This window comes from Salminus brasiliensis, chromosome 1 (assembly GCF_030463535.1).
Source record: "Salminus brasiliensis chromosome 1, fSalBra1.hap2, whole genome shotgun sequence".
Lineage (NCBI taxonomy): Eukaryota > Metazoa > Chordata > Actinopteri > Characiformes > Bryconidae > Salminus > Salminus brasiliensis.
This window is the reverse complement of record NC_132878.1, coordinates 91,052,846-91,073,108: the sequence shown is the minus strand read 5'-3', so window position 1 is coordinate 91,073,108 and position 20,263 is coordinate 91,052,846. Positions and strand designations below refer to the sequence as shown.

The following is a 20,263-nucleotide window of genomic DNA, read 5'->3' as shown; positions in this document are numbered from 1 at the left end:
AAGAACTGTGTTTTCTGGAATGATGGTTGGTTCTCCATCTATTTTTTGGGGATGATAAGGGGAGTCGGGGATGAGGTGACATAGAATAGCATAGATAGAGAGGAAGCCCCAGCTGTGCTATGCTATGCTAGCATTCACCCTCCCAGCAGTGGTGGTGGCGGCATCATGGGGTAGGGGGAAACCTAGCCAGTGGGTGGGAACTGGAGATCACTAAATTGGGGGAAACATCATAGGAAAAAATAAATATTTAATATTAGATATTAGAACAATAATGTGTTTAATCTTTTTACGCTGCTGGGCACTCACACACTATATGGACAAAAGTATTGGGACACCTGCTGATTCATTGTTTCGTCTGAAATCAAGGGTATTTAAAAAAGTTTGTCCAGCTTTTGTTGGAGTAGCTGTCTCTACTGTCCAGGGAAGACGGCTTTCTACTAGATTTTGGAGGAACACTGCTGTGGGGATTTGATTGCATTCAAAGACAAGAGCATTAGTGACTCCTCAACTCATCCGTAACGCATTGGATGGAGCACTAATCCACTGCCAACCATGGAACACCAATCCACTGCTCCACAGCTCAATGCTAACCCATATCTGGCATTATTAGGCACGGTGCCAATGGGTTTATGTTTATTTGTTCCAGGGAGTCCTATTTTATTGGCAATACTTCTCTATTTGGACTTCTAATGAGTAGCTGATCGCATTCAATAGAAGGGGTGTCCACAAACATTTGGACATATAGTGTGCTTCTGCTTCTACAGTGCTTTTCCCCCTTAATGAGTTTTTGAAAGTTACACAGTGTGTGCATGTACCGCAGCACACCCCCCCCTAGGCTATTCACCACGGCATAGAAACAGATTCCCTGGAAAAGGCTTTCTATCATTCGTAGCATGCTGGCGGCTGACAGATAGATGGAAATATTGATAGCGGGAACGAGTCGAGCCTGGTGTGTTTCTATGCGCAGCTGCCGTGGCTCTTATAGCTCTTATAGTTCAGGACTGAAAACCATCCCTTAACCGTTACTGTTTTCTGCTATCAAAAGCCCACTATACTGCTTTATTGATTTAACCTTACCAAAGCAAGAATCTCACCAGCAATACGTTAGATTCTTTGGTAATGTGTCCATTAATTTAACTCTATCCAGAGGAGTTGCAGCGCAGGCTGCACTGTACAAAAGATTCAGGAGGCTTCCTTTAGTATTGGATGCTCTGTTTCTCTCCTATTTTTGCTTTGCCTAATTAGACTAATCAGAAATGGAAAAATCGCTTCATATCGGTATCATCTGATAATCAGGCAAAATATGCGATTGGCCGATATTTCTCTAATTAGCCAATCCTGAGAGCAAATCCGATCATAGTCTCGAGTTAAGGATTACAGCAGCTCTGCATGAGGCTCCTCGGTTACAGGGCACTGTTTAACCTCTAGGTGGAACTACGAAGCTTTTGCACGGCTGCAGACACTCATTTGAATAGGCTAAAATTCAAAGATCCTCTAAGTTTAGACTCTACTAAACACAAGTCAGTAAGGAGACCACTCTGCTATTCACCCAAGTATTCTCAAAAGAGGAGGGTCTTCAGTCTGGGTTTGAAGCCAGTGAAGAGAGAACGCAGCAGTGGAGTGACATGGCTGAATTTAGGAACGTTGAAGACGACCGGTGCTGCTGCATTCTGGATAAGTTGCAGGGGCCTGATGGTGCGCAGAGGGAGACCAGCCAGAAGAGAGTTGCAGTAGTCAAGCCTTGAAGTGTCGAGAGACTGAACGAGCACCTGGGCGACTCTCTAGAGATGAAGGGTCGAATTCTCCGGATGTTGTACAGGAGAAATCTGCAGGACCGAGTTACGTTTGCAACATGACCTGAGAACAATAACTGATCATAACTGATGATGAATTTATATTAAAGGCATTTAGCAGACGCTCTTCTCCAGAGCAGTTTTCTGAAACATGCAGCTGATCACCTCCAGACTGCAGCGTCCAGCTAGACGAGTTGCTACATGAGCCACGGCTTTTCCTACGCAAAGGTCCATAGAGGGGTAGGAAACTAAAGCCAGCAAAGCCAGCATGGATCCATCTCTTCTCTCAAAGCTCACTCCCTCCAAAACGGACACAGGCACAACCTCAGAATAGAGATAATTAGATAGTACTGAGAGCCAATCCAAGGATTACAGCAGCTCTGCACAAAGGGGTTAGTGGCAAAACAGCTACAATCTCTACAGCTAGCTGACCGATACTGAGGATACTGCAGCTGACCTGTTGGATTTTGTAAAAAAGTAGGTCATGATTGGCTACAGCTGGCGGCAGCGTCTCTGTACAACATTAAAAGGGTTGTTTGACAGCACACTCATTGGATTGACCAACACACAGTACGATGAGAAAGTCCACGGGGCTCAGAGCAGATCTGAGAAGGATGATCATACATTTACATAAGACAGGAATGTCTCTTAAAGCCATTATTAAACAACTGCACATTCCAAGACCCTCAGTTCAAGCCATTGTACGTGAGAACAACACATTGGAAGGTGTAGCCACTTAACCAAGATCTAAAAGAAGGCTCTGTCACCCTCAACTAAGAGACAACTGGTCCAAATGCTCAGGAACAACACAAAAACCTAACGCTAACCAGACCAGGCTTTTGGCATCTCTTTTCCCCAACTTCACTCCCTCAGAATAAAGATATCCACACATCAGAAGGCTGCCACGGTAAAAGCAAAGTCTAAACAAAACAGCTACAATCTCTTCAGCTAGCTAACCGAACAGCACGGCAAGAGGACACTGCGTCACACCAGCTGCCCCCAACCCACCACCACCATACCAGACCAGAAGCACACCCTCCTACCACTGCTACCTGTTTAATGACCATGTTAAAACCTGAATGGACTCTTAACTATCTGCACTATTAATATCACCACTATTACCCATCATTACTCTGACCATCACTGCCATGACTATATTAAGTTCTACTACACCATGATTAATATATTATGATTATGGTCAGAGCAGTTCAACAGTTTAGATGGTTTGGTAACTTTTATCAATAATTTATAAATAGTTCTGATCAGAGGAGGACGGGTCGGGTCCCCCTTGTGAGTCTTGGTTCCTCCCAAGGTTTCTTCCTCCAGCTCTGAGGGAGGTTCTCCTTGCCACTGTCGCTGTTGGCTGCTCACTGGTGGTCTTTGATCTTTCATGTCTTACGTTATTTCTTTTTTGTTTCTGTCTTTTATTAATTACTAATTATGTAAAGCTGCTTTGTGATGACAACAGTTGTAAAAAGCTACACAAATAAATCTGACTTGACTTAAGTGGTGCAACAGGCCGCACAATATTTCTCATTTAAATAAATCAATAAATTCTCAAATATAAAAAATAGATTTTTTTAAAAGGTCATTTAAATAAATTAGGTCAAATTTAGCATATGTACTTTTAAAGACACGTATGGTTTGTAAAGCTTCAGTTTTGGGGGTGCTTAATATTTATTATTATATATTCTGTGGATTTCGGACACATAATATTGTGTTTACAACAGTAATGTTATATTGAAAAATAATGTTTTATTATATATTTTATAAAAAATTATATAAACTGTTAAATATATGCTTGAATATTTAATGCAAAGGAAAAAAAATCATATTTATCATAACAAAACATAACAAAAATGGATTTGGTCAGTTAAGGTCAATTAATGGCCTCATAATACAGAGGATCCAGTGACCTATGGAGGAAAGCCGTACTTATGTAGTGGACCTGGGTGTGTTTATTTGTAACAAAGGCGAAAACAGCTGTGATTTATAAAACCATTCATATTTCTCTTAGAGAAAGCCTGCTTTAGCCTGAACGTCCAAATACGGGCATGAGGGCGACTTCAGAATGTCAGAGGTCTACAGCAACGGTACTTTAAATGTGGAACGAGTTTTCCTCTGTCTAGAAATGGTCTAATTAACAGCGTATTGTATTCCAATTGAGCTGAAAGAGGATATCATAGAAGCTGGTGATAAATAGGCTCTATGGTAATGTGTTCCATGCAGCAGATCGTGTGTGAAATGAAGAGTGGAATGACATGCAGGGATGGCCTGCAGTGTGTGCAGTGAGCGAGGAGATTCTGCAGCCACTTCCAGCCCCCCCCCACACACACACACATAAACACACACTGACGACTCTGATTGGAGAGTGTCATGTGAGCGCTGGCACTGCGGCGCTGCAGCTGGGTGCATGTGCATGCACGTGTGTTCGTGTGGAGCTCTAGGACCCAGTGGAAGAGTGAAGGAGCAGCCAGTAAAGCCACAGAGGCACTCCACCATGAGTCAGGACGGTTGTGTAAGAGAGGGGAGAGACCTAGGGCCCTGTTAAGATACACACAAGCATACACATATTCTCACACACACACACACTCGCTCATACATGTAAAGCAGGGGTGAGTAATGTGATGGCATGTTTATTCTTTTGCTGATTTTTTATTTTACAGTATCTTTAAGTAAATTTAAAAAATTGTAAATATGGGGCTCTGAGTGGCTCAGCGGCCAGGGGGTCACGAGATTGAATCCCGGGCCATTCCGCTTTGCCATCAGCGGCCAGAGTCTGAGAGAGCACAACTGGCCATGCTCTAATCAGGTGGGTAGATGTTGGCTGCCAAAGCGGTCTGTTAGCTGGTGTGGTGGAGCTGGGGACCCGGTGCTTTCCTCCAAGCAAACTGGCTGGCATGTAATGCCGCATCGGCAGCAGTTCGAAGATAGGTGGTGTCTGGCTTTGGAGGTCTTGGAGACATGTGTTAAGTCCTTATCTTCCTAGTGCTGGGAGCATTACTAGTGCTATGGGGAGCTAAGAATGGGTGGGTTAATTGACAGTCAATCATGAAGTTAGACTCAGGTAGACTCTTTTTGTAAACTAGGCCTTTTTGGGATTCCTAGAATTGTCAGAGTAAGCGTCTCGTTGGATGTGTGGGAAATAGGTCGCAAAGCAGATGTTAATGACTGTTTAAAAGGAGTGATTACATTTGGGAAGTAGCTGGAACTTTGCAGGTGTATGGAAGCGTACGGTCATGCGGTTCTACCAGCAGCGGAGATCTACAGTATTTGTATATGTTATTTCGGTCTACAAAGGACCCAGGCATATGAGGTTTCTGTCAGTGTGGCGCTTGTTCATGATTGGAGGTCGTTCCTCAGCCAGTTCCCTCCTCTCTCGCTGCAGCACCCGCTGCATTGTGAAGCCTTTCTATTCCTGCCTGTTAATTATAGCTCTGAATGCGTCATCGCAGTGTGGAGTTCAGACAGCGGAGAGCAGGCCGTTCTTCACTGTGTGTCCTTCACTCAATGGATCTGACAGATGGTGTATTGGGCATGAAATGTGAACGGACACTGGCCTGCAGGAATATACTGTTGATCGCTGTTCGAGGTCTCTGTGTGCACATGATAGATTTCATTTACAGTGCACACACAACCCCCACATTCTCACTCATATCTGCATAAAAGACTCTTAAATGATTAAGATAATCCATTGTGCTTAATTGCATTTGTTCTTTTTGCTCAAATGTGACTCAAAAGAAAGATTTCAGAGCAAAAATCCAATCATTTTTGGCCAGGCCGATATTTGGCAGATCCCCAGTAGTGATGTCCTGATCCAGGCACATACACTGTATTCACAAAAAATACTGGGACACCTGCATATGTACTATTATGTCCTAAAAATGGGTATTAATTAAGAGTTGATCCTGCTTTTGTTGGAGTAACTGTCTCTACTGTCCAGGGAAGAAGGCTTTTACACTAGATTTTGGAGGGTCATTGCTGTGAGGATTTAATTGCATTCAGTAAAAAGAGTGTTAGTGAGGTCAGGATGTTGGATGATAACCACCCCACCTCATCTCCATCTCAGTATCCCAAAAGTATTAGATGGAGCACCATATATTATTCCAGAGAACACAGTTAGTTCCACTACTCCACTGCACCAATGCTGGAGGGTTCATAGATGCTGGGGGGGTTCATAGAGGAGGGATATATAACTACACTATATGGACAAAAGTATTGGGACACCATTTCTTCCTAAATTAAGAATATTAAAAAACAGTTTATCCTGCTTTTGTTGGAGTGACTACTGTCTCTACTGTCCACATTATATTGTTCAATCCTGGGGGGCTTTATGCCCCTCTAGCCCATGCCTGGCATTAGGCAGCATGGTGCCGTTAGGTTGATGTTTATCTGCTTCTGAGATGCAGTGTCAGCAGTGGTTGCAACTCAAAGTAGCTGAATGCATTCATTAGAAGGGGTGTCCACAAACATTTGGATTTTTAGTGTATTCATGGATCAGGTATTGGCTAAATTAAGTCTGATGCTTTGTTTACATACTAAAAACCAGGTACCTTTACTGTAGTCTTAAAGAGCAACCTTGGATATCTTACCTTTGTGTGACTGTATTATCCATGAAAATACAAAGAGTAGGTTAGACTACAACGCATACGCCTCTAGAGCTGGGTACTGCAGTCAGAGACACAGTGCAGTATTACAGTATGATAAATAACATTATCCGTGACACAATTTAATTTGTAAGCCCAATCATTTCAAAGTTCTAACACATGATTGCATTTTTACAGAATCACATCAGCCTGTCAGCCTTATTGCCTTTCAAATAGCGTCATACGATTTTCCAACACATTTCCAGGAGGTGCTTCGTCTACCATCTGTGAAAACAAACCTGGTTTGTTAGACCTGCAGAAGGGTGACAGATGACTTACCCAGCATGCCTTTGTTGGGCTCGGACAGGCACATGTCCTTCTCAGCGCTGGGCAGCACAAAACCCACCACGAAGATCTCCACGCCGTCGGCCATGAGCGCCAGCCCAAGCACGAAGTAGAGGGTCCACTGGAAGCGCCCGTGGCCACACTCCTGCAGGATGGTCTCGTACTGCTGGGCCAGCTCCTCCTGGTCCTTGCGCCTCTCGCCCTCGTACTGCGCCAAGTCCCGGAACTGTGAGTGGGCGGCGCCCCCTGGCTGCCCGTCGGCCTTGCCCACCGAGTCGTTGCGCGGGATACCCTGGTACTCGCCCTCGTAGATCTCGTCGTCCTCGTCGTGGCCCTCCGTGGAGTCGCTGTGGGCGCCCTCGTCATCGTTGGCGCGGCTGTTGCTGCGGTAGTAGCTGCCGTCCTGCGCCTGGACGGGATAATCATCGTCATCGTCTTCCTCCTCGAAGCGCGTGTAGGAGCGTTTGGTGTACTCGTCTGACATCTTGTCCACGTGGCGGCCCACCTTCTTGCCCGCCTGCCGCTTCACTTCTTTTGCGATGTCCTTGGCGCCTTTGATGAAGGCTGTCCGGTCTCGGTACCCCTCATCCATTGCTGCGGAGATGTGTGGTTGGTGTTAATCTGCGGTGGCTGGAGGAAGCTCAGCAGAGGTCAGTCTGCATTTAGCAGAGCAGCAGCAGAGGTTGGCTGTTTCAGTTCAGCACCCTGGACAGCGATTAAAGCACCAGCCGGGTGCAGCGATCTGCAGTAATCTGTAAACAGAGGAACAGAGGATCAATGAGAGGACAGACTCTGGGCTGTGCAATACAGTGGCATGCAAAAGTTTGGGCACCTCTGCTTGAAACATGGTTACAATTGCTGGTCTTGTGAATAGCTCAGCGAAACCAAAAAGCCCCAAAAAAGCTTTGGCACCCAAACCGCCCTTAGTACTTAGCAGAACTTAACTTGCCAAATGCTTCTAGTTCTTTGGGATTCTTGGGCAGTCTTGCATGCACTGCTTTTCTGAGGTCTATCCAAAGATTTCCGATGATGGTTAGGTAGGGTGACTGTGAAAGCACTAGGAAACCCCTTAGCTTGCTCCTCTTGAGGTTGTCCATTGTGGATTTTGAGGGTTTCCAAAAATTCTGGAAGCAAACTTCATACTCTCTTTCATCTACCAGTAAAATGATCCCTGAGCCACTGGCTGCAACACAACATTTTCTCTAACCATACCCTGCAAACTGTGGCCAAAACATTTATTAATACTTCCTTAGTCCATGGGACTTTCAAAATACATCAGGCATCTGATTTAGCTCAGGCATCTGATTTAGATGCAAGGAATCTCTGACGCAACGTTTAAGCACTGTCATTAGTTACAGAAATGCAAAAGTTTGTGGACAGAAACACAGAATTCTTGCAAATCAAAGGTATTTTCATTAATCAAAGGTATTCAACATTGCTGTGAGAATGTAATTGCATTCAACCACAAGATCATTAGTGAAGTCAGGTGCTGATGCTGGATAATTAGTTCTGGATCACAACATTTGCTCATCACACATTTATTGGATACGGCTGCACAGCTTTATATACCTCAGGCTGAACATCAGCATTGGGCATTATGTGCATGTATGGCTGCTCCAGAGTGTCCCGTTTTATTGCCAATGCTTTCCTATGGAGATTATACAGGTGTAATTGGGCACGCCTTAATGCAGCTGCTTAAAGAGGGGCGTCCACAAATTTTGGGGTATTTTGGACGCTCCTAAAGATCAAGGTGCTTCAAATGGTTGTTTGAGCTACACCATAGACGAGCCACTTTCGATTCCATAAAGACAGATGTTTGCAATGGAGATGTATGAGGAGGTTCCTTACAGTTTACAGCTACATCTTCATCACAAATATGCTTCTTTAAGGAACCGTAAGTGGTTCTTCTATGGTCTAGCTCTAACAACCATTTAAAGCATCAACCACAAAACCTTTAAAATGGGTGGAATGATGCAGTGCTTTGAGTGAAACTGTAATGATGTCTTCAACCACTGCTGATCAGGGGGTACGAACCCAGTGCTAATACTACTATTGCTAATAACGCTTATGTCTTTGAGGTGCGAGAGCCAGAGTGTGTCTGAGGACACACTAGCTCCGGAGGCACCACAGGTGACCTTGGTCTCTCCCTCTCTGCCTAAAAGCAGGGGGGGAAGACTTTAGAGAAACATGCTGTGAATCTGACAGTTCCATCTGAACAAACACCGCAATTAAAATGTTCCCAGGGGAAAATTATAAAACCATCATTTCCCGACACCTTGTACAACCTGCTGAAATTAGTCGGGATCCACGGCCGGTATTAATAATGTGACATAGATAATTAAGCAACATCACCGCTGTCTCTGAGGCACTCAGGTGCTCTGAAATAAAGCTGTACAAGTAGGGCCTTTCAGAGCATGAGACAGCAACGTAGAGGAGGGTTACAGAACTACACTATATGGACAAAAGTATTGGGACACCGTTTTGTTGGAGTAACTACTGTCTCTACTGTCCAAATGACATTGCTCAAAGCTGGGGGGCTTTATACCCCTCTAACTCACGCCTGACATTAGGCATGGTGCTAATATAGTCATGTTTATCTGCTCCAGGGAGTCCTATTCTATTGGCAATACTTCTCTACAGGGACTAGACAAGCTGTGTGTGTGTGCGCGCATTTGCACATCAGTGTCAGCAGTGGGTGCATAGTTAAATATCAACATTTTCTTACACCCCATAGAAAACAGGTGGCGTTATGGTGGCTAAATATTGTGCATTAGTCACTTTTACACCAATTAGCCATAACATTAGTACCACTGACAAGTGAAGTAAAAAAAAAAACACTTATTATCGTCATCAAGGGCTTCAAGGGTCAGATATATTAGGCAGCAAGTGAACAGTCAGTTCTTGAAGGTGATGAAGGTGTTAATGCAGGAACTTTGACAAGAACCAAACTGTGATGCTAGACGGCTGAAACATCTCCAAAACATCCCCAATGATGCCCCAAAAAGGGACAACGGGTAAATTGGCAACAGGGTCATGGGCACTCGAGGCTCACTGACACGATACATGGAGGCCCCACCTCACAACTTACAGGACTTACAGCGCCTTCCGAGATCTTGTGGGGTCCATGCCTCCAAAAGTCAGATCTGTTGTAGTGGCACAAGGGGGATCAATTCAATATTAGGCAGGTGGTACTAATGTTATGGCTGATCAGTGTAAGTGGTTTTGAAGAGAGGAGGATGGGACCCCTCTTGTGCCTCTTGTTCATTGTTTTCTTCTCCAGCTTTGAGGGAGTTTCTCGTGCCACTGTTGCCTTTGGCTTACTCACTCAGGTTCCCAGGATTTATTCAGTCTCATTCCCTTTGTCTCTAAAGCTGCTTTGTGACATCGGGTTGTAAAATGTAAAATACAGTAATACATTTGACTTGACTTCAACTGCACATTACTGTTATCACGACACATCACGTCAGTAGATCACTGAACAACTGTATGAGTCACAAAACAGAGATTTAGACCAATTATCAAGACCCTGTAAACAACAAGCAGGTGCACTGCATACACACACAGCAACAAGCAGCTGATTGAACATACCATCATACCATTATCTTGTTTTGCACATGTTCAGCTCTCTCTCTCTCTTTTGGGCGAGTTTGTTTAGAGAGTGAACTGAAGACTCGTGTTCATGAACTCTGTCTCCTACAGTCCTGTCCTTCTACTACAGCCAGAGGAACTAAGACAGGCCTTAAGTCTGAGCATCTGAAATAATATAAACTCTGATACTCAAACTTTTGACTGCTCTCTGTAAGAACTACAGAACACAGTACTGTACTTTTACTTTCAGTACTTAACCAGTACATTTTACAATAATCTACTTGCAATAAGTACAAAAATATAAAGTATGGAGCTTAAGGAACACTCGCACTTTTATGTAAGTCTGGGTCTCTAGTACTTTATACATGTCTGATGTCAAACGATAATAAGTAGACCAGAAAAAAATAAAAAAACAATAAAAGCAAACCAAGACTCGGAAACTACAGGAAAAACAAGCACACGCAGTGTCACTGACGCACAGCACAGGCGGCTTTTGGAGTATCACCTGTGTGGAGAATCCTCAGCCTGCTAAACGTGAGTGAGTGACTGTGTGAGTTACAGCTGAATTCACAAAAAGCTTCCCAAGAAAAAACTTACCAGGAATCTTAAGATAAGTTAAGATAACACCAAGACCTAAGAAGTTCTCAGTACTGTCTTAAAAAGACTTCACTGGTTCCTTATGTGGGTGGATGTGTGGAAGGATGAACAGCAACCTGGAAAGACAGCAATGTCGTAGTAACTACCAACCTACTACCAACAATATAACAACCTCTGAGCAAGCACTTAGCAACACCATAGCAACAACCTGAGATACCTTAGCACAGCAACCATCTAGCAACCACTTAGCAACTTAGCAACATCTATCAACCATTAAACAACACCACTTGGGATGCCACAGCAACCCCGTTGTAACCGCTTAACACCACCACCACCATTGTAACCACTTAACAATGGTACAGCAACCATCTACCAACACCATAGCAACCACTCAGCAACACCATAGCAACCACACAGCAACACCATAGCATCCACTTAGCAACACCACAGAAACCATCTATCAACCACTAAACACCATAGTAACCCCCATTGTAACCACGTAGCAACACCACAGCAATCACCTGAAATAGCACTGCAACACCATAGAAACCACCTAGCAATCACTAAACACCATAGCATCCACCTGAAATGTCATTTTCCCATGTCAAAAACCATTTAGCAACCACTAAAAACAGCATAGCATGCAACAGCACTGAGATACGATAGCAACCACCAAACGACACTGTTGCAACCACTTAGCAGTTATGAACCATCTGTCAACCACTAAACACCATAGCAACCACCTGAAATGTCAAAGCAACCACCAAGCAACACAATAGAAACCATTTAGCAACCACTAAAAAACAGCATAGCATGCAACAACACTGAGTTATGATAGCCACCACCACACAACACTGTAGCAACCACTTAGCAACACCATAGAAACCATCTATCAACCACTAAACACCATAGCAAACACCGAGCAACACAATAGAAACCATTTAGCAACCACTAAACAACAGCATAGCATGCAATAACACTGAGATACGATAGCAACCACCAAACAACACTGTAGCAACCACTTAGCAACACCATAGAAACCATCTATTAACCTATTCATCTATTAACACAATAGTATGTAACAGCACTGAGATACGATAGCAACCACCTAGCAAAAACACTTTTACCCTTGTGTGACCACATAGCAACTAGCAACTGACCGTGACAGGCCTATTCTAGGACAATCTCTTCTGTCCCTCTCCCTCACTGTCTCTCTACCCCCCCCCTCTCTCTCTCTCTTCTGTCCCTCTCCCTCACTGTCTCTCTACCCCCCTCTCTCTCTTCTGTCTCTCTACCCCCCCCTCTCTTCTGTCTCTCTCCCTCACTGTCTCTCTACCACCACCCCCCCCTCTCTCGTCTGATCAGGGGGTAATTGCTTTGCGGGATGGTCTCATTGTTGTGTTTCTCTTCCCAAACAGGCCTCATCAGCTGGGCGGTCTCTTCTCACCTCTCTGGCCACCCTGCATCCCTGGAGATAACGAGGCGGTCAGACCATCGCCTGCCTTGTCTTCAAGAAAAAACACACACACACACACACACACGTCTCCTGCGCTGCTCATTTCACCGTTCATTTCGGCGCCTCTGTTTGAGCAGCAGCTGCAGCGATGCCTTTCACTGGTCGTGTCCTCCAGTGTTATTTCACTGATAACTGAACACATAGCAACCCAACAATTAAAGAGCCATGCCCGGCTTTATAGGCCTGACAGCACTGAAAGCCCCAGCAGGGACAAGACACAGGCTTAAACAGTCCCACGTAACACGAGAGGACACCTGTCCAAAACCTGAACAAGCAATAAGGCGAGACTGGGTTGTATGACTGCATGTGTGTGTGTGTGTGTGTGTGTGTGTGAGAAACAGCATGACTTCAACGATGTACGCAACTGACCCTGTGGAGAAATGTCCCAGTTGGCAACAGCAAAGTAGAACTGTCCTTATGGTGTCATCAGACATCCACTATATGGACAAAAGTATTGGGACACGACTAATTCATAGTTTCCTCTGGAATCAAGGGTATTAAAAAGAGTTTATCCTGCTTTCGATGGATTACCTGTCTCAACTGACCAAGGAAGAGGGCTTTCTACAAGATATTGGAGGAGCACTGCTGTGAGAATTTGATTGAATTCAGCAACAAGGGCATTAGTGACGTCATACCCAACTCTTAAACTCATCCCAAAAGAATTGGATGGAGCACCAACCATCATTCCAGAGAACACAGTCCCACTGCTCCACAGCTCAATACCCCTCTAGCCCACGTCTGGCATGGTGTCAAAAAGGTTGATCTGCTCCAGAGAGTCCTATTGTATTGGCAATACGTCTCTACAGACACGCTGTGGGTGCTTAAAACTTAAAATAGCTGATTTGCATTTATCAGCAGGGGTGTCCACAAACATCTGCACAAATAGTGTAGCACTACAGCCCGTAACACCACCTATACTCCAAATGTTAGAGTTAGGGATGTGGTGGGGCTGGTGATTTAAGTATTTGGACAGTGACAGTGACAGGATTTGAAATGGAGCAGTGTAGTCGTTTATGGTGCTTTCCCGCCTCCCTTGTTTGGTCTGGACGTTCAGACCTTCAGAGGCGGTTTATTTGGTATTTGGAACCACAATTTTTGTAATTTTGCCTCTGTACTCCATCTAAAATGGTGCAATCAAGGTGTAATTGCAGGGTAGACTCTTCGGATGCCTTTTGGTCCGGATCTTCTGAATTTTCAGTTTGGCCCAAAGCTCAACAGCATGTATAGAAGGTGCCCCAGACCAAAGGACCAAAATTCTGTCCAACAAAAAGAGGCGGTCTCGGGTCAGGTTGGTTGTCAGTGTGACAGTGGATGGTTCATGCTTTCGGACCAGTTAGGAAGTTGAAGCAGGCTCCCGACACCCATTTAACAATAGAAGAAGAATCATGATGTGAGCATTTCTGTTTTTGCCAACAGCTGCTTGAGTAAATCCACTGAGAACGTCTTGGAGGAGAAGACCTGTTGGAGAGCGTTCTGAGGAGCTTTTGAAGTCGGCAGTGTCTCAGGGTGAAGGAGCACATCAGTAACATTCTGGCCAAGTGATTAGCGCATTAGCATCTTGCACATTGGACTGTTTCTGGTGTGCTTACTGGCCTGATTGGTCAGGACTCCAGACATATTTGTGGTATCGGCCTGAGAGAAATCCAACAGTGGCGCTTGAGTGTTTAATAGCCATTAACCTGAGACTGAGCCTGAGACTTCCTCAATAACAGTCAGCTGAAGAACCAATAAGGGGCCAGCTAGACTTACCCATAGTAATGAATATGTGAAATCAATACAGTGTAGTGAGTCTCCGTCTCTGGATATTTATGCTCCGTGCTCGGGTAGAGGGCAATCGGGGAGAAGAGTCTTGTTGATGGAATAATTTATTCATCAGTCCAGCTCGGATTTTCCCCCTTACATAACTCAATACACCGAGAGGGGTGCAGACACCATACCCTGCTCTCTACTAACCAAAAATGATCCGGGTTGTTTATGTTGCCACCATGACTTTACCCTTTACCTGCTGGTCAGGTGTGATGAGCTACCTCATCGCCCGAGCATCATTGCACCTTTACAACTCCTTCGTTTCTACAATCACCACACATCAAGAAGGTACCTGTCTGTAGTCCCAAAGCGGGTCCTTGATAGGACTGTTCTATGAAAACTGGCGGCTAAAACCTGCATGCTTTTTCGTTTCGCCACAGAAAATGATTAAATATAACAGAATTATTATATTTAAAAAAGCTAACATTTTAAACGGACTCTGCTCTGGAGGCTTTGTTACCTTGTTGTTTGTGTGCAGAGAACTGTGGGTAACCGAAGGCCAGGAAAGCTACATCAGTGGATTCCTCCAAATTGCTCTGAACGTGGGCTGCATTTCTGGAGCCTACTATGACGCAGCAGCAAGAACTGCAGCCTACCTCGGCTTGTCCAGCTATTTATAAGAGAGCCCCTCGTGTTTTCCTTCACAGTTAACAAACGATGGGGTGACTGTCAGCTGCGGGCAAGTTCACGGACAGCTAATACTGACCATCTAATATGGGCCCAACAGTGGGGGGGGGGGTGCTATAGCACACTACTATGCAGTAAACTGTAAGTTGTACAAATGTCTCAAATAAGAAACCTAGATTAGTCTTTTTTATTGGGCGGGAGGGGGGGAGGGGGTTAGGGGGGTACCGAACACATGAAACCGTGAAGCCCAAACCGTGATTTTGTGTACCATTACACCCCTATTACAGATCTACCTTATGACAATCCTGTGCCATAAACAATTGCTAGAATTAAATGACCAAACTCTAAAGTCAATGAGCAGAAATCATATTCTCAACAGTGAGAGCTGTATTTGGTAAAGGGTTACACTGAAAAGGCCTTATAATTAGAATAATATATAGGAGCCTGAAGGTCTTATTGCACAGTCTAAAAAAAGTGGACGTTTGATACGGTCCCTGTAGGATCTGGCTGATTTTACTACTAGCCTGACACCGGAGCTGAAAACTCCCCAGGCTGCTGCATTAAAACCACAGCCCATCACTATCAGCTTCATTCAATCAGTGCGAAGGAAAGCAGAGACAATGGACATCCTCCACTTCGCTCAATCCCTCATGCATTTTCCAAGCACTGGTTGAGGGCTGAAATCTGGAGACGCTCTGTGTTTCTCACAGGTTTATCTTCTCTACATAGATTCAGTCTTAGCCCAGAATTACATGGTTTTCAGTGAACAACTGACAGTCTAACGCAGTTGCTAATCAGGCCTTATGTTGTGTACACTGTGCAGAGATAATGTACACTTTATGGCCACATGTTTGTGGACACCCCTTCTAATGAATGCATGTGCAAATGTACACACACACACAGCTTGTCTAGTGCCTGTAGAGAAGTACTGCCAATAGAATAGGACACTCTGGAGCAGATAAACATGAACCTATTGGCACCATGCTGCCTAATGCCAGGTGTGGACTAGAAGGGTATAATGCCCCTAGCACTGAGCTGTGGAGCAGTCGAGTCAGCAGTTGAAAATATATATATATATATATCCAACTGTATATCAGACACGATTGTGAGTGTAATCTAGTAGTGTATACTGCTTGACGCTCGACAGCTCTATCTGACCAGGCCTTGTCCATAGCCAATTAAAACTGAGCAGGGAAATGCAGTTATTATGCAGCTTCCTAATTTAATTCTATTTTCCACCTTAAATGATGCAGCAGCTCAATTCTGGTGCTAGCAGCTACAGGTCTGATACCACAGCACCATTTAAGGTGGAACGGAAATTCGCCTATAAGAAGCCAACACCTTCCTTGCCTCCAATATGTGCTGTGCTACTCACCTCCAACTCCCTCTGCAGTCAGTACAGACCACGCTGACTCCCGCCTTCTCACCCTCGACCTCACCTAAAGACGTTTTCACCTCTCTCTCGTTCTTGTTTAGTCCGCGCAAATGACGGTGAGAATCTGCATTTCCTAGGTAAAGCTGAGATGCACGTTTTTTTGGGGTGTGTTCGGTTCAGTGCAGCAGCGGGCTGAAGTCGAGTAGTGTATGACCCCTAGTCGTTTAGTGTGGGATAGATATTTTTTCCATTCGCCATAAAAATCAAAAGTAAACTCAAAAGGGGAAATGTGAGACTCCCGGTCTGTTTATTATCTGCTACGATTTGGAAAGCTGTGTCGTGTTCCCAAGGCTTAGGTCACTCTTGATCGTCTTCTAAGTCATAAATGTAACCAACCCGGCAGCAGACATCATATCGTTGCTGTCCAATGAAAAGCATGTATCTCCAAAATGGTGAGTTTACAGAAAAAGGGAAAATGTGATTAACTTTAAATGGTAGTCAATTTAAAATAAGACTTCATTCTCAATAATTTAGAGCATTTCTATTGATCCATTTTTTTCAGGGTAATTTACACAGTGATCAGAGGAGCTACAGGGTTCAAACCATGGAAAAAAAATTAAACAGACAACATGAAGATGCATTCAATTTTTCATTGGACAGAAGCAATATGGCCGTTGTTTTTGGGCTAAATCCAGTTGGCCCATCATGGACTTTATTTAGCTCAAAAAGAGATGCTGAAAATTGGGCTGTGTTTAGTCCGTCTGATTTGGTCCAAATTTAGCCCAAAGTGGACATGTTTTTCGGACCACATATAGCCCTAATATAGCCATTAAATAGTAATTAAATAAGCTGAGGAAAATGCTGTGTACAAACCCAAACTAGTGTTCCTGAACATAATCACTGCTGTTCAAGAAAAACGCAGTGAAGGACCACCGCCCAATGCTTCATGATTAATTTAGAGGTCAAGGGACGTTGTCTGGACTTCTTTTTAATTTTCAACCAAACATCACGCAAAGACATCTTTTCAGCGTCTTTTTTGCGGGTTGGAAAATGGAAGGACACGTTTTTTGTTTTTTTTAATGTGCCATTACTTTTGAACGAGCCTCATTTAATGTTTACATGTTCAATTAGACAAATAAACAGTAATACTGCTTTATTCAAATGTGCTGATGTGTGTCTCTGTCCATGTTACACTTTTTTGCACAAGAGTGTGTCTCTGATTTTAATAAACAAAACAGACTGCTAGAATCTCTGTCCATGTCTTTGGATGCCAAAATGTCTTTCTGAATGAGTGTTCAGATGTACTGCTCGTTTGCAATATGGAGATTTGTGTTTGCAGGAGGATCTTCTAATTGATTGTCCTCAACCACACGAAATGTCAAGTGATTCCACTGCTCAGTAAACCCTGAGCTTTATGGACCAGGAAACAGCTAGCTTCAGCAAGGCTTCTGACATGTTTGAGATCTACTTACCTTTAGGTCTCTTTCCCCTCTGTTTCAGACTGTAGGGCAGAAGAGTGGTAAACAGCCTCGACTTTACAGAGGTTTCTCCTTGCTAACGACTCACTGGGGAGCAGTATCCTTCCTCAATCAGACTAGCTAAAACACACATCACTGCAGATAAAGCCAAAACAACCAGGCGGCACCGTCATGAAGCCAAATCCCCTCATCAGTGCGATTTCACAGCCCTGCCTTTAGTGCTGGGATGCGTCCACTTATTTAAATATCATTAAACCATCTTGATCAATTTTACGAAGCTTTTTGCAGACTGGTCCTACGTTTAGCTACGTCATTTACATTGCATTTTCATCTCGACTTGCAGCCTTTAAAACCAGAAATGCTCAGAGTTACTTCTTCGTCATGTCCATAGAGCAGTGGTTGTGCTTCTCTTGAACTATTGGCTACACTCCTCCCACGATTTCCAGAGGTACTGCCCTGTTCCGTTCATATCCGTAAGCTTTCGGGGAACGCCCACAAATACAGACAAAATGAACGCAGGGTACGGATTTCATGCCTGATACTGATACAGACTTTGTAGATAAGAATACGGAGTGCCTCTCCAACACTACAACCCCCAGGATGCATCTCTTGACTACATGGACTCAATTCATTCAATTCAACTCAACTCAAAATCAATTATTTAATCAATGTTAAACCATCAATCAGACTACATGAACTAAATGCTGAACTGTGCTGTGAATTTGGAGAGAGAAGCTGGTTGGCATTAGCTGAGCTAGCATGACAACACTGAACTAGTCTGTCTAGTCTGGCTGACCTCTAATTATAAACGTCTAGATGATAATGACTCAGATCTGGAGGATGAAGTTTAGCGACTGCTACTGAAAAGGCCGAAAGCTGAAATAAAACCTTTAGGGGGAGCGGATCTGTAGCCGCCTCGCTAAGCTAACCTTTGCTTCGCTTGCTCGGCTTCAGAGCCAACGAGTACCACTCAGCACAGCTGCAATTCTGGCTAACTACTGCACTTCAAAACTGGAGTCCTAGAGAGATGAAGTCTCCTCCTTTGTCCAATCGCATTTGCAGCCGGCTAGTCAGGCTTATTCTGGGTTAGCGTAGCTAGTAGACCCAGCACCGTGGAACAGACCATCTCAGAGCCAAATAAAGCTTATTACAAATTACTTGCATATCTGAGAGCACAGAGTCGAGTGAATGGTCTTAGAAGGTGCTTAATTTGTTGGTTTGCATCTCTGGTTACGTTTTTAGAAACATCTTGCAGGCTGGTTCATCCAGGCTTGCTCAGGTTTGCTCTCCGTTTCATATGGAATGACTCAAGCTGGTGCCTAAATGTGCAGCTACTGCGGGCCACTTGTTTGCCCACCTGCTGGCAGCATGATATCACCAGTCAGTGAGCTCCAACAGCGCCCCCCAAACTGTGGCCCTCGGAAATACACATTGGAGAATGAATGAGCTTATCTGGCTATTTACTAGATAGACACAGGACAGATATTCAACAGTTCTTATCATGACTCTGAAATATTTTTAATTCAAAAAATCCTCTGTTTAAATACTGTGATATAGCTTATTACCGTAGTACCACCCAACCCTACCTGATACAGACACAAAGAAGGCTTGCATTGTTGAATGGAGGGGGGGGGTCTGGCACAGAGACTGTAATCATGTTAGAATATGATTGTCCGCAGTCTGATCTCTTTAGAACCACTGCAGGATTACTTGAGTCCAATTTCCCCTGCAGGCTCTTTTTCACAGAACAGGAGCCTTTCATGGAGTCCAGAAACTCCCCTACCCTATGGTCACATTACTAGACAGAAATGGCACCAATATGGTACTTTTCTTTAAAGCAGCTTTATGCAAAAATTGGTATTTTTTGCTAATGGGCTTCCACTACAGAAGTATAATCAGGACCATCACTGAAATGTAAAGAAGCATGTGGACGGAGGCGGTGGGGTGAGCAATATTACGATATTTTATCTTATTGTGATACATTTTGTTATCATGATACATAATATGCTTCTCTAAGCATATCGAGGATATTGTTAGTGCTTAAAAACACTGATTAACTGCAGGTTTCATTACAAACAGTGTAATTAGACTAGTTTAAGTAGATGAAGAGCAGCAGATGTTGAATAAAAATAACTGTATTGTCAGAAAGAGTATCTGAATAGCAGTTTATAAGAATCTGACGCTAAAGTAGTAAATATAAGTATATAAGTATATATATATATATACCATATCGTCCAGCCTGAAATAATTTTACAGGATTTTATACTAATATAACTCATGTTACGAAGGTGTTACACAGTTCTGGCAAGAGGTCTCATGCAGCTCCACAGTGCAGTAGCAACTTTTCAGCCCAGAATGGCAATGACAGGGACGCCATTCCCCCTGTAACAGTCAGTGAAGTATCACAATGATTCTGAAGCTGCTGTTTTAATGTACAATTGCTACATACTGTTGCTTTAATGTCACATAGAACTGATCGACTGTGGTCCTCAATCAGTCTGAACTTGGTCCAAAAAACGTAGGTCGTACAGGTCAAAAAAGGGGCCATTTCC

At 43.9% G+C, this 20,263-nt stretch overlaps 1 protein-coding gene across 1 annotated transcript in view; it reads right to left on the bottom strand.

The window, feature by feature from the left end:
* Window positions 1–20,263, bottom strand: part of sv2a (synaptic vesicle glycoprotein 2A) — a 67,035-nt gene that overhangs the window by 35,472 nt on the left and 11,300 nt on the right. Inside the window, exon 2 of the mRNA XM_072692382.1 lies at window positions 6,719–7,476. Within this exon, the coding sequence (XP_072548483.1) occupies window positions 6,719–7,316 (598 nt within the window). The 5' untranslated portion in view covers window positions 7,317–7,476. The remainder of the gene's footprint in view (window positions 1–6,718; window positions 7,477–20,263) is intronic.